The 15415-nt window shown below is 42.9% G+C and overlaps 1 protein-coding gene and 1 pseudogene across 10 annotated transcripts; both read right to left on the minus strand.

The window, feature by feature from the left end:
* Positions 1–1349: 1349 nt before the first annotated feature.
* LOC102514651 (tripartite motif-containing protein 34) lies at positions 1350–8969 on the minus strand. Of its 10 annotated transcripts, none has more exons than XM_032489197.1 (9): positions 8781–8969; positions 7493–7975; positions 6810–6905; positions 5918–6148; positions 4496–4518; positions 3220–3320; positions 2896–2922; positions 2465–2625; positions 1350–1755 (listed from the first exon to the last, which is right to left on the minus strand). In XM_032489197.1, the coding sequence occupies exons 2-9, from the start codon at positions 7910–7912 to the stop codon at positions 1675–1677; spliced, it is 1140 nt and encodes a 379-aa protein (XP_032345088.1). In that variant the 5' UTR covers positions 7913–7975; positions 8781–8969; the 3' UTR covers positions 1350–1674. The 10 variants fall into 10 exon arrangements, 8 of the variants coding, with proteins under 8 accessions (XP_032345088.1, XP_032345084.1, XP_032345085.1 ...); XM_032489193.1 differs by adding an exon at positions 8247–8433 and having other exon boundaries at positions 1350–2625; positions 8781–8967; XM_032489194.1 differs by adding an exon at positions 8247–8433 and having other exon boundaries at positions 1350–2625; positions 8700–8967.
* Positions 8970–14272: 5303 nt separating this feature from the next.
* LOC102506308 lies at positions 14273–15208 on the minus strand (annotated as a pseudogene).
* Between the last annotated feature and the right edge of the window lie 207 nt (positions 15209–15415).

Consider the following 15415-nt stretch of genomic DNA (forward strand, 5'->3'; position numbering starts at 1 on the left):
GTGTTAAATTATTAACTGTCAAAGAACTCTCTGACTTCCCTATTATCCCCCTCAAAGCATCTCATTTACCCCTGAAAACAGAGACCAGAAATACACTGTTTGGCCAAGTAGCCCATTTTGTCTTTTTCTCTCATCTCATAAGTAGGTTGGGAAAGAGTGGGAAGGGAAAATGCCAAAAGAGACAGGGAGCCCACCGTGTGCTGCAAGGACCCTCTCTGTAGCCGCGTTTGCCCTGCAGTCTCACTAGACGAGGGGAACAGGTGTGACTTCCTTTCTGAGAATCACTGCAGCCTTTCAGCTCGCTGGAAAGGGCGGGGCTGACCAGGAACAGGAAACACCGACCTACACCATGGCTGAGGGAGCCCAAGACAGAACTCCTGCCCCTTCCTGTCACGGCAGGTCCTAGTGTGAACCAGCAGCCCAGCAAATGGGGACGTATCTGGGCAAACTAAGCTTGTCCCCTTTGCTCCCAGCTCTGGCAGTTAAGTACCTCCTGGGTTCTCCCTCCTACTGCACACCCCAGGGAATCTGGCTCCTACCTTTTCGTGGGGAGTGCGCTGCTGAATGGGCACCTGTGCTGAACAAACACAGTCCCAATTCTAATCTTGCCTCCTACACCGTTAGCTATAAAATGTTAGGTATACCTCACAGGTTTACGCATTCTTTTAATGACCTGATAGGAATTTGTTCTTTATGTGATATTTTTGAAGATGTACTGGGATAAAGATACTCTATGTATGTACACTTACACATACAATTATATGTGTGCATACATGTGTGTGTGCTTAGGTATGTATATAGCATATCCAGGCCACGCACTTTCTTTTTCATTCCACTGGGACATTCCATGATTTGATGTGAACTGTAGAGCAGTCTGCCTTAATTTATACTGTGCACTTCTCTAACAAAAGTTTGTTGCTTTGCTATCCCAGGTAAGTCTATTCTTCACCCTGAATTTGAAACTGCTTACCAAGAAAAAGAACAGAACAGAAAAGTGCATGGAATGGCATATACAGGGGACTCCTCAAGTGTTTCACCACCAGGGAAAGGCCTGAAAACCAAAAGGCTGTCCTTAATAAGAACAGCTGTTCCTAAACATGACTCTCTCTGCTAGACAGACTTTAGAAAGTCGTACTTTTGCACTTTTCTGATCCATTTCCAGTAAAGTGCCTTAAATACAGTCCCATACAGAACAGCCTCTGTATGAAAAGTTCTAACAAAACAAAGCTGGGACTGGAGTGGTCTCGACAGCCAAGTCTGGGAACCTGGAAAACGAGACTCACGTAGGTCAATGACTGTCCCACTGACAAGCACAAATCTGTTGCACATGGCACTGACACAGCTTATAATTTTCAGTAAGTGTAAAAGCAAATATTTATTACATTGTGCAAGACACTTAAACAGTTGCTTTACATAGTGTGACATTTAGTTTTACACATTGCTCTTAAGAGTTAGGCACAGTTTTAAACCCTAAATTATATTTAAGGAAAAAGAAACCCAGAATTTATTCATCATTACACACCTTGGAAAAGAAGAGACAAGATTAGAACTCAAACACTATGAACATAAAGTCTTAACTCTGAGTACATTATACTGCTTGTGGTTTCCTTTCCACGACCCTATGATGAACCTCGTGTATCCTGGGCAGCAAACAGACATTCACTCAAATACTTCTTAGTTGGTGGTGGTGAGTAGGGAGTGATTGTAGACTGTCCTGGATGTCACAGACGGTGGCAGACCGGTTTTGCCACATCTCTTTAGGTCAGTGATAAAGGAATATATGGAGAATTCGGAGGGCAAAGATGTTATACCAATAATGGTCTGTCTTTGGGAGGAATTAGATGTCTTTCTTTGAGGATATGAAACAGGGTCAGTGGGTAAATAAGCATCTCTTCTAACTCAAATCAGATACACTCTACACCCCAAGGATGAGCACAGGTTCTAGAGCACAGAAAGGGAGACAGGGAGAGACGGCACGAGCGGTGCAGGTGAGCTCCTCGCAGGAGACGAACCCCAAGACAAGGGTCGTTGTAAGAAGTGGATGAGGGAAGGAGAAGTTTCAGGGACTTGGTGGACACAGGGTCATGGGAGCAGGACAGTTCCAAGGGTTGAAATATGGATAAGCATTCTGAGAAAAGCCACATTTATAGAACTTGTAGATGAGTGACCCATGGTTTGTGACATTGAAAAATGAGACAGTGCCTGCTTCATAGTCTAGGAAAACCCCAACACGACGGGGAGGAACCGCCACGGAAAGAGTCAAGACTTTGAGATCAGAGGTGGAAGAGTCCTCAAAGGCTTTGTACTTAAATTTATCCTTCAACCCTATAACCCAGTAGCCAAATTGAGGTCTGTATATGGAGTAAACATTTTGATGATCTGTGCCTCGTCCAGCAGCAAACTTTACACTACGGGAACGTGTTCTACAGTATACCCCCAGGATCCAGGCAGCCTTCTTGGATACATCTATTTCCCAGTAGTGTTTCCCTGAGGAGAAATACTGTGAGCTCAAGATACCACAATTGTAATACTTCACCGGCCATATGGGCATAGCTATCACTTGTCTCTGATCTTCTGAAAGGACAAGATTCAGATTTAGGTTGAATGGATTCAGTGTGATGTCCACTGCAGAGAAAAAAAAATATGAAAGCATGCCACAAATATAGAGGAAATTTATCCAGTAACATTGTGAAAAGGGAACTTGGGAAGTGACTAGGCAGAACTTGTGTTGATAGATTGGGGAAAGGAGTTAAAACATTGGAGTGATGTACTGCACAAATATATCATCCGGAGAAGTGAGCACACTGGGCTATGATCATAAGATCTAATTGAAACCACAAACTTCTAAAAGGGAATCAGAATACAGTGATTTGAAGACCCAGTAAATCTTCTTACCCCAGTAGCACTGGACATGTGTTAGCTCTGAAATGATAAAAGATTCAATGATGTTATTTGACACAAGTGATTAAGCACTGATAATGGTTTCTTCTCTAGAGCAGGCACAGGGGAGGGGACTATTGTGAAACTAAGAACTGGTGAATGAGTGGATAAACCAGGTATCTAGCCATTCTTCCTCAGCTATAACCACATCTTCTTCAGCAAAATCCCTTCTCTGAACACCCTCCTTCTTTGTACTCACTTGGAAATATTCCAGGTCCCAAATTTAGTCCCTGGCACCACAAGAATCCCACATGCACACTCCTGCCCTGACTTCCTCACCTCTAAACACGTGAAGCATTTCACTCAGATCTGGAGCACGGAATGTCCTCTTCAGTTTCTTGGAAACAGTTTTTGGCTTCTTCAGTGTCCAGATCTCACTCCTAGGGATGACAAAAATGTTGACCTTACATCTCTTAACTTGCCTCCTTTCAATACCACTGCCTTCCTCTCCTTCCCTACCGCTGATGCACTTAAACCTTCTTCCCTGAGAAGACTGAGGAGGGGAGAAGTGAGGGCTCTGACACAAGACAGAAGAAATGTGCTCATGTCCACCTGCCCACTTAGGAAGATCTTCACCTCAAAGAAACAGTGTCTTCTTCTAGAAATGGAATAATTAACCCTTCCCTTGATACCTCATGGAAGTAGTATGAAATTCGATGAAATAATACACAGGAAATGACTTTGCAACCTCTACAAAAGGTATGTAATATGTGGAAAATCATCAGATCACAATGGGTCTCCCAGGAAGGGACCATAGATCTGGGTTCCCAGGGAGATCAGTAGGGAGTCTATTTTTGGAGAGCCTATGTACCTGTGCCCTAGTGGAAAGCCTTAATTCCAGAGCTGTGGCCCATAAACAACATTTAAGTTTTCAGGTGTTCTGGGAAAAAGTTAAAAACTTCTGGCAAAGGAGATGTTATCATTACCAAACTAAAATGGTTAGAATTTCATGTGTTTGTAAAGAATTTGGTGCTGCTAGGTGGACTGGCAAACTTTAGATACAAGGATTACACTTTCCCAAATAAACTTCTCAAGTGTGAATAGGAAGAGATTAATTATTGGCATCAAGGTCAAAACCACTAACCCCAAGGCTCAGGTCTGCTTTTAGAAATCTAAAGAGAAACTTGTAGAATGACCTTGTCCTTCTCTATTCCCATTTATGCAAAATAAATATTTAAAAAGATGCTCCCATGACATAGTGTGATAAGACAAGTATCTGTGAAATACAGAAATCAGAGCAAGGACAGAGGGCGAATTGAATGAGTGAAGCCACAGGAGTCTGATAGTGAAATCCTTTATCCCCTAATCCTTACAGCCCTAAACCTGTAAATTCCAACCACCAGATTTACTAATACAGAATCTGGTCCACATTCTCACTAAACAGGGAATACTTGAATCCTCGTCTATGACTAGCAATTTAACATAATACTACATCAAAACCTCCTTGTTTGGGGAAATTTTTCATTGTGATTGACCACCAGATAACTGTCATGGCTTCAAAACTTTCTTCATACCATAAAAGCGCCACTCACCACTTCCGGTCACCCATACGCACCATTTCATGATTCCACTCATGTCCTAGGAAGGAGAGAGAAAATCTGAGTCAAGGAGAATGAATAGTACAGAAGGATTAATGAAAGCAAGAATAGAGAAACATTAGAAAAAATCAGGGAAGTCAAAAGTAAATTATTTGAAGATATCAACACAATTGGCAATCCTTTAGCTAGATATTCCAAGAAAAAAGAGAAGACAGATTACTAAAATAAGGAGTGAAAGAAGAGATATTACTACTGACTCAACAGAAATTAAAAGGTTATAAAAGCTATGAATGATTGTACACCAACAAATTAAATAACCTAGATTAAATGGACAAATTCCCAGAAACACAGAAACCATGAATACTGATTCAGGAAGAAGAAACAGAAAAAATCTGAATAGATCTAAAGCATGTAGAGTTTGGACTGGAAATCAAAAACTTCCTCCAAGAAAAGTCCAGGCCAGGCCAAGATGGCTCCACTGGTGAATTCTGCTAAGAGTTTAAAGAAAAAATAACACAAATACTTCACAAATTCTTCCAGAAATTGAAAGAGGAGGAAACACTTCCCAACTCATTCCATGAGGCCAAAATTATTTTGATGTTAAAACCAGACAAAGATATCACAAGAAAAGTAAACTACAGGCCAATAATCCTTATGAATATAGACACAAACTTTTTCAACAAAACACTAGAAAATTTAATCCAGGAAAACATAAAAGATTATATACCATGGTCAAGTCAGATTTATCCCAGAAATGCCAGGTTGGTTTAATATGAGAAAAGCAATCAATTGAATGCATCATATTAATAAAACAAAAGACAAAAAGCCACATGATGATTTCAATAGACACAGAAAAAAGTATTTAACAAATACAGCACCCTAAACAAAACAAGAATAATAATAACAAACTAGGAATAGAAGGGAGCTTTCTTAGTCTGATAAAGGCATCTGTGAAAATCTCACAGTTAACATCATACTTAGTGGTAAAAAGCTGAGTGCATTTTCTCTAAGATGAGGAGCAAGACAAAAATGTCTGCTCTCACTACTTCTATTCAACATGGTGCTAGAGGTTCTAGTCAAAGGAATTAGGCAAAGAAAAAAATAAAAACCATCTATACTGAAAAAGAAGAAGTTAAACTGGACAAATTTCCAACACTAGGGAAAAGATAATAGGGATCTAAAGAACATTACTGGCCACCATGACTCTTCTCTTTAAGGTCAAATGTATTCCGTTGCTTCATGAAAGAATAAGAATGAGACACTTCCCTGGAATGCTTACATTCAGTCATCCCATGAGCTTGAGAACGGACGGCAAAGGAGGCTCTCTACGAGGCCAAAGAAACCTCTTAGTGTCAGCAACAGGATTAGAGCCCAAGGACACAGAGGAGAAGGTAACTTTCACTGTGTTTTAAGAATTTCGGGTGGGCGACCCTCCTGACCTGCAGCAGCTCCACTGCTGACCACTCGCTGCGACGCTCCAGGTCCGAGACGAGCTCCTTCAGCAGCCGGCTCTGCTGGGCCAGCTCAGCCTCAGCCGCAGCCAACTTATCCAGTGTCTTCTGTCCCTCTTCCTCCAGTTTTTGCAGTTCTCTCTGCTCCTCACCGTCCAGGATGCTTCTAAGTCGATTAAATTCTGTTCGTATCCTTTGTCTCTCAGTCTGTGTCTGATGCTGCAAGGTTGGACAAGACAGAGCAGTGATGAATCTGCCAGCCTGAGAGCCTACACTATGCAACAGAGTAGGAGCCAGAAAAATAAGTATTTCTTCAGAGACTTCTAACCAGGAGGGGAGTGAAAGCAGGTGAGCAATCTTTGGGAAAGCCGTTGTTGTTTTTTTGCTTGTTTGTTTTCCCTATATTTTTCCCTTTAGTACAAACCCAAAATCACTTATCTAGGCCAACTCTGGGACAAAAATTGTAAAACCTGAGTGAGGTTTAGGTTGTAGACAGCTGTCCTGGACACTCATGCCTCCCTGTGTTACCATATTCCCAAGGTTGAACCTTGAGAAGAATCTCGGTCCTTTGTTCATTGCCCTCTCCTGGAGGTGTCAGAGCCTCATTGGAAAAGAGGAATGGAAGACAGAACTGTCCAGATTTCTTCACCATAGAGTCTGTCTTTATGCTCAATTCCAAATATCTGTGTGTGTACTTGTAACATATCAGGTCTCCAGCCCCGACTCCCAACAGGGACAGGACAAAGGAGAGACCTAATAAAATGGCCTCTGGACTCATTCAGTGCCAGGCAACAAGAGGAAGGGGCTTCCTCGTGATTCAGACAGAAGGTCATGTCAAGATTCCTATCTCAGAAATCCCTTAGAAAGAGTCTTTTCCCACCTTCCAGGAAGTTCTCTCTTCTCTGATGTCAGCTTCCAACTTCTCAGCTTCCTGCTGCTCCTTCCTCAGCCTCTTCAGAGCTGCCTGGAGCATCTCCTATGGGAGAGGAATCACACCAGCATCAAGCTATGGGCTTTCTCAGCAACTGGACAGAGAATAAACAGGAAAGAAACCACACTGATCTCAGAAGAGATCAGTTTACAGAAACTGATTCCAATCTGATGGTTAGAATCTATGACATGGGGGAAAATCTGAGGAGGTAAATGTATTCTTTATTGCTGAGTGTTGGAAGTCACTACCCCCTCACTAAGCGTATTATCACGAGTTGCTCTTTCCTTATGGGAAGTATTGACTCTGCTGCAGCAAGGAAAGTCCTTTTCTTTTATTGACACTTTTCATGTCCAGTCCACAATGTTCAGCAGCATCCTTTCTGCTGGAAGGAGCAATTAGGGCCAACCTGGTGAAGGAATTTCCCATCCGTACAAGAAAAGGGGAAAAAGGGAAAGAAATCTCTCACTCCTAGCCAAGAATCTTGACTCTAGGCTTCTCTTTTATGGAACTGGAAGATGAGCATAAGGTAAGAAATATGCAGAAGATTACAGGGCTCAGTACTATGGTGCCAAGGTGAGTAAATGGAAAGATGAGATTTTCCAACAAGTACTAGCTTCCATCCTGCGCCCTACCTGACATTCCTTGACTGCCTCCTCCGTGAGGAATATGTGGTGACCATGGTGCTTCTGAGACTGTTCACAAAGCCGACAAATGACCTTCTTATCCTCCTTACAGAAGAGTAGGAGTTCCTCCTCATGTTGCACACAGAGATCTTTCTTCTGCCCCTCCTCTGGGCTCAACTTGACCTCTCTGAGTCTCCCCACAATCTTGGCCACATGCTGATTAAGCCAGAGGTTTCCAGGGGAGTACCTGATACCACACACAGGACAGCTGCTTTCCCCTCCAGGGCTGGTGTCTGCCTCCTTGTTGTCAGTGATGCAGGTTTGGCAGAAGGTGTGGCCACAGCCTAGACTTAGGGGTTCTGTAAAAAGCTCCAGGCAGATGGGACAGGTCACCTCCTCCTGTAAATTCACCAGCATTTTTAAAGCCATAGCAGCTGCTCTCTCTGGCTTCTTCCCGTCAGAATTCCTGAGATTCTTCTTGCTTAAAGATTCCTGGATGGATGGGCAGATTGAAAAGAGATGTATAAGAATGGCACAGATAAAAAAAAAAAAAAAAAAAAAAGTTTTAACTGTGTAGACATTAAAGACTGGTTAAGACTGAAATATTGAAGAACAAAAAAAGAAGACAGAAAAAAAACAGAAATGGATGGGACGAACCCGCTTCAACACGCCCCTGATCACGCCCCCAAGTCGCCATTCGGTCCTGCTCTCCGGACTAGGACCTGGGGCTTTAACACATTTGGAAAACAGGGGCTTCTTTCACCTGCTTTTCTTCTGATGACGTGGAGGTGGGAAGAAGAGAAGGAACATTCTGTTCATCTCTTTGAGAGAGAGAAAGGAGAGAGAAAGAGAGGCGGAGGGTGGGTGCCACTGGTTCCAGTTTCTCTCAGCAACGTCGACAATCAAGGCCACAGAGCAGGGAGGAGATGGGGGCGGACTTGAGAGTCAGCCTGGAGAAATAAAGGCTTCTTCAGGAAGGGAAACAAGGCCCTCTGCCTCTTCCACACTCCCTTCTTTCAAGGAGTGAAAAACTCAGGGCGCCCTCATCCAAACTCGGGGCTGTCATCTGTCTGCACTCGGAGCCGGAAGTCTGCAAAGCTGACTTGTCTGCCCTTCAGAGCAAGTCTGGGCCACAAAAGACACCCACCTAACTCCACCTAGTCCTGTCGTTCCAGAGTGTCCCACCCTGTGCGCCCCCATGAGCCTCCTCACACACCTTCAGGCCACAGAGAAGTCTTGACTCCTGGTTCAAGTGGTGAAGAAAGGCCAGTGCCCGGCAAGCTCAGAATGTACTCACCAAACGGGGCTCAGTCTACACGAAGCAGTTCCTCCCCGGGGAGGAGCTGGATAAGAAGTGAAAGTAAAATTCTTGGGGCTGGCGGGAAGAGGACAGGGGAAGGAGAACTGGGCCACATGGGCTGCAGTCCCCTAGGGCCACTGGAGAGAAGAAAGTAATACTTTAACCCCGTGGTTCTCAAGGGCGGGGCGGGAGTGGGGGAGGTGGGCTGAGAAAAATTTAGTTGCGGGGGATGCTACTGCCATCTAGTGGGCAGAGATCAGAGCTACTGCTAACGCTTCTGCAAGGTGCAGGGCCGCTCCCACAACAAAGTATCCTGTCCAAGATGCCCGTAGTGCTGAGGCTGAGAGGCTCTGTTTTGACCCTCTCTGTTTCCTAGGCCAGCCAGGTAGGCATCGAGCATCTCCTACCACTTTCACGGTGGTGCACAGGCCCTCAGTCAGTCTACCAGCTGGAATCATCCCTTCCTGTCCAATTTCCCACTTGCCCCCACCAAACCCTGCGCCGCCACCACCATGAGATGGGAGTTGAGTGGAGGAGGGATGGACGGTACTGAGAAGAGCTGACTACAAAGGACCTGGGGGACTTTTTGGAGTGTCTGAAGTTTTCTAAATCTTGATTATGGAGTAGTTACACGGGTGTAAAACTTGGTCAAAACTCATCATACTTTACACTCTAAAAGGGTGCATGTTATTGCCTGTAACATGTACCTCAATAAAATTAATTATCAAAGAAAATTAGAGGTTCTCCAGATGATTCTTATGTGAAGCTGAGGTTGAGGACCACTGACTTTAAGGGGTGAATTGGACCCTTTGGGCTCTGGAGAGGAAGGGCTGCTTTGAAACTGGGGTAACCTTGAAACCACACCGGATGGGGAATAACCGTGAACCTGTCAGATGTCACCACCGTTTTTGGGCCCAGGATAATTCCAGCACTGTGTGTCTCCATGGAGAGTATGCTCTGTTTTCATGAGGAAAATAAATTGATGGATTAATTTTCTGTGCTATATTCATCAGGGAAGTCCTGGTCTCCTATGCTCCTGTAGAACATGTTAGTTACATAAGAAAGGGTGCCACTTTTGGAAACCATTTTTCAAGGTTCAGTTATCCCATCTGCCCTCTTCCATCATCTGACTCATGCTTGGGGACCAAGGACAAGTCTCAAGCAGAAAAACAATTTTAAAAATGATTAAAGTTTTAACAACTTTCTCATAAAAATATCTGTACCAATTATATTTGGACATTTCCTGTGGCCACTTCTAAGGAGTCAGTTGTCACTTTTCTATTTAGGTTTTTCCTCTTTAGTTCAATATTGGTAATTTATGTCACTCAGATAGTAAACCATTAAAGGCGTTGGTGGTTTAGTGGTGAGCATAGCTGCCTTCCAGATAGTAAACCATTAGATAGATTTGTTAATCATTACTTTGTGTGTGCATATTATCTTAGTCTTGTCTGTCAGTTCTGTATGTGTGACATCCAATTTTTTTATCACTAATTTTGTTTCCATGTTTTATTCCCCCTTCTATTTTCTTTTATCTCATTTCTTTATGGGGTTGCAACTCTGCTATGACTTTGCCACATTTCTGTTATTTTCTTAGCAACCATCTACTAACATATAAGATGTTAAAAGGAGAAAAAAATGCCACTTTTGGAAACTAATCTTCAGGTATCAGGATTTCCTCTGGTGCACCACTCTAAGCTGAGCTGTGCTTTGGGGAGATAGAAATGGCCTGGATGGAAGATTAAATGAGTTTGGTGCATCCAGAAGCTGCATATAATTCCATGGGATTTTACTTGGAGCTCTAGGTAAACAGATGAGAGGTCACAAGAGGTGGGCAAATATCACGATATCCAGACTCAGGCAGAGAGGAATTACCTGGAGGATGATGACAAGCACCAGGAGACACCAGTGCAGGAGTTCAATGTCAGCTTTCCCAGATTCCTCTGGCTTTACTCCCGTCATTTCCCGACAGTGTCCACACTCTCCGAGAGCAGGGTCCAGCAAGGCTGTGCTGTCTATGAGCCTCTACTTCACAAATGACTCAGAAGCCTGGACCTCCACAAGTATCACCATGCATGAGGCTCTATGCACATGGAAGATAACTGTGTACATTTTTAAATGTTTATCTTATTAGGAAGCTCTCTGGTTGTTTTTTGAATGTTAGACTTTTTTATTTTTCACAGAATTACTTCACAGAGATTCTAAAACTTATTAGCATAGAACTAATGTATATTGTGTAATTATATGTGTATAACTAATTATATAATGTGTAATATTTTAAAAATATTTTAATTATCTTTAATGAACTACTTTTCCTTCACAGTTTCACTCACTGTTTGTGCAACATTTGCCTTGTTTTTTTTGGTGTGTGTAAAATCATCACACCTTCTACTGAAGTTTATTTTTATGTTTCTATATGCTATCGTATTCTTTCTAAGAGCCAATCCACCCATAGGAGAGAGGACCGCAGTTTGGAGACAGTAAGAGGCTGGGATAGCTCCCCAAACTGAGATTGTGGCCCCAGCTTAAAGGAGGACCACATGGGGCTGCAGTGGCCTCCACCTGTGACACCATGGAGTGGTAGTTTGGGAGCGAATAACTCAGACGGGAAGGGGCCGGAGGATACTGTTGGTAGGGCCAACTGTTGCCAGAACTCGACCTCCTTAGCCCTCTTACTGAATTGAGATTCGAGGACAGAGTTTTGGATGAAGTAGAAAAGGCAGACAAAGGAGGTCACAGTGAGCTAATGCCTCCAAGACTGTGAGCCTGCCGGGAAGATAAAGCAGGGGGTTTTATAGTAAAAGTTCAAGAGTTCAAGGGGCAGAGCTAGTTTCCGTAAGGATTGTATACAGGGTAATAAATTGTTGCAAAGGTTGTTCTCATTTTTGTAGATGTAGTGGTCCCCTTCCCTCTGCTGGGTGTGAAATTCACCTCCAGGGACTCTCTTAATATTCTTGTACTTAGGGCAAAGGATACATAGGAAGAAGGTCTGTGTAAAAGTGCTCTAGAGAAAAACTTGTGCAGTTGAAAGTCAGGTTGATAAACACTTCCAGCATTTTAGGCCTGAGACTTCTTGCTGCAGGCTGGAACCTACACTTCCAGCAACAGAATACAGAGAAAGCACAAGGGGCTAAAAATAGCTGCAGACATGTTAGGGCAAGTTTATGAACAACAAGATGCACAAAACACCCACCTGCCTTTTCTGAGGTGTAGGGAGCAAAACGCAGGCACTGCCCATGATCTCCACATGCAACACCACCAGTGGGTTGGGCAGACCTACCCAAGCCCTTCTCCTCTTCAGTCTAACCCTGGTCAGCAAGATCATGAGAAAAGCCATTCAAACTATTGTACAATTAAGCAGTTACAAATGCCATATGGTCACCAGTAGTAATAGGGTCCTGCTCGCTTATATAGCCAGTGCAGCACGGTGTAGACTTTCAGAACTCCAGCCCACCAGTCAGTGAAGGAGACCCTTTGAACACTTTGTACTCTGGAGGTCCAAATGGCACACTTACCTAAAGAGGAAAATCTGAGATCTCCGAAATGAGTGAGGGCCACGGATGCCAACTGTATTTTTAGATTGTTTATAAAACATTCAACAGCAAAGATACAGTCATATCCCACAATAAATGTAAATACTCTAAACTTGTATGAGTTTGTTAAAGATTACTAAGTGGCATGAAAGAATATCTGGTAGAAAGATAATTAATGTTCATTAATGTACTATGAGGTGCCCCCCCTCCCAATTTGAGGACAATATGAGCTCTGTTATTAGGTCTCCAATATTTTCAAGAGTAACAAACTATTTAGGATATAGTATCTTACCTGTAGGATCTCAGTTGAAAAGCAATCCATTCAAAAAAAACTGTTCCTCTCTTCTCACTTGAGGGAGAAAAGATGAGAATCACCTAAACTGGAAAGGTGCATAGCTTGGGAGAGGCACTGTGGAGGTGGGACAGTGGGGGGTGCTGAAATGCGAAAAACAAACGAACAACGAAAACCGGATCTGGGATCGGAGTCAGGGTCAAGTGACTGCCAAACATCGTCCTTAGGCCGAACAGATCACAAAAATCTTTTACAAATGAGTGCAAATCCTATGTCTATTTCAATGAAAGTCTCAGCTTCCCAGAGTTGAGAGACTTCTGAGCACCACAGGATGCCTTGAGATTCCCCTGAGCCCACCCAAACTTTCCACTATGGATATCACATCCCTAATTATGACCCAGCACAGTCCTAAGCCCCCAGGAATACAAGATGGCATCATTGCCTTTTAGAGATGATGGAAAGGAACCTTGCAATGAAATACTGTATAGACATGGTAATTGATTATATAAATTTATATATTGGAAACAAACAACGTCAAGAATGTACTGTGAGAAAAAGTTAGTTACACGCCATATATGTAGTGTTATACATGTGGTATGGTTCATGCTTATATATGTATCATATGATAATAGTTTCCAGGTAGATACAGCAATACAGATGTAAGTGGACGTAGATATGCAAGCACATAGATATAAATGTACAGCTCTAGAAAATACATTTTTAATGATAAAACTGCTGAGGTCTGTAAGTTTATGGGTTCATGAGTTCCATTTCATGTTGTCTTTTTTCTAATGTTTCCTCAAAGAAATACAGATTTTTAATCAAATAAGTATTAAAAAAGAAAGAGTTGTGGTTAGAGAAATTATCACAAAGGAGACGAGATGAGAATTGTTATGAAAAGGGAAATAAGAGTTTTCCACAAGTTGATGGAGGTTATCTCAAGACAGGGCAGAAGTGCACGCAGAGCATGGATGGCACAGCCTGGGAGGTGAGCAGTATAGGGAAGGAGGAGTGGGAGGCACAAACTATCGGGTGTAAAATAGCCTCAAGTATGTATGGTACAAATGGGGAATATAGCCAGTATTTTCCATAACTGTAAATGGATAATAACCTTTAAAAATTACATAACATAAAAAAACCAAAAAAGTTTCGTGGTCTTAAAAAGAGCTTCTTGAGGCTAGAAATGGCGCCCTCTGCTGACAAGATTATGAAGCCTGTGAGTTGCTTCTAATTTTTTTCTGTTTTCAGGAAAAGACCAGAAAAGCAATCAGAATTCAAAATTAAAATTCCAGTGGGTACCAAGCTGGATTTTCACCACCAATGAATCAATTATAGGACTAAAACAAAATTCCAGGCCAGAGCACTGCTCTTACTTCATCTAATTCTAAAGGTCATGCTAGTGTCATTTACAACTTCTAAAAATCAACCCACAGTGTTCCAGCGTGTTTGCAGGAGGTAGCTTGCTCACTTGAATATGGCACTGCTCTCTCAGGTGGCTTTGACAATGGAAAAGTAAGTCCTGTGACTTCTCTAGTGAACTTGCTCCAGAGAAAGAACACACTGAGCTATTTCCCAGTGTTTCAGCTGTGACCCTTCCCACCCACCACTTCTGCAAGATCTCTTCACAGATAGCTAGAGATTTTGAATACTCACATTTCATACTACAGTTATTTCTGCTTTATAAACAGCATGTGAGCCACCTGCTCTCGGATTTCTTTGGTCTTGATCCCGTAAATGATGGGATTCAGCATAGGTGGAGCCAGAATGCAGACATTAGCCAACAAGATGTGGATATGAGGTGGAACATGGCGTCCAAACCTCTGAGTAAAGGTTGTGAAGATTGCAGGCCCATAAAACAGGATAATGATGCAGACGTGGGAGCCACAAGTGTTGAGAGCCTTCTGACGCGCATCTTGGGATGGGATGTGAAAGACAGCATGGAGAATCAGCACGTAGGAAACAAAAATTAGCGTAACATCTAAAACCACTGTGAACATTAGGATAGAAAACACAAATATCAGATGTTCACTCGAATGTCATTACATTTGGCCAATATGCTCACAAAAGGTGTGTGGAATAATATTATTCTGGCAGAAAGTCAATCTTTTCAAAATAAATACTATGGGGAAAATTGTGCCATAGCTTCTCAGAAAGATAGTCACACCAGCTTTTCCAATCAGTGCGTGTGTAAGAATAGTGGTGTATCTCAGTGGGTAGCATATGGCAATGTAGCGGTCAAACGCCATCACCAGCAAGATCCCTGACTCAGAGATGAAGGTGGAATGGATGAAGAAAAGCTGAGTGATGCAGCGATCCAGGGAGATCTCCCCAGCACGGAACCAGAAGATGGCCAAGGCCTGAGGTGCTGTGCAAGTGGAGAGGACAAGGTCTGCTCCGGCCAGCATGCAGAGGAAGAGGTACATGGGCTCGTGGAGGCTGCGCTTTGTGAGGATAATGCTGATGAGCAGACTGTTTCCAAATAGGGTAGAGACATAGGAAATGAAGAATAGGATGGAAATCCACATGTGCTGATCCTCAAGGCTGGGGATGCCCAGCAAACAGAAGACTGTGTGGCTAACACCAGTGTGGTTTAAGGTAGTCATGCCTGGAGCAGATGACCTGGGACCTCACTTCCTGTTCACAGAGATAGAGGAAAATACATATTCTTTTAAATATATTAGTAAGAAGTACTATGCTAGTGTATTTTGAGAAGATATCAGGAGCTCTGGGCATAGCATACTCTCCATCTTCTTTGACATGCAGCTAATGGGAAATGTGCAAAGATGAAAGGATAGGGTCTGCATCCCCGT

The sequence above is a fragment of the Camelus ferus genome, chromosome 10, assembly GCF_009834535.1.
Source record: "Camelus ferus isolate YT-003-E chromosome 10, BCGSAC_Cfer_1.0, whole genome shotgun sequence".
Classification (NCBI taxonomy): domain Eukaryota; kingdom Metazoa; phylum Chordata; class Mammalia; order Artiodactyla; family Camelidae; genus Camelus; species Camelus ferus.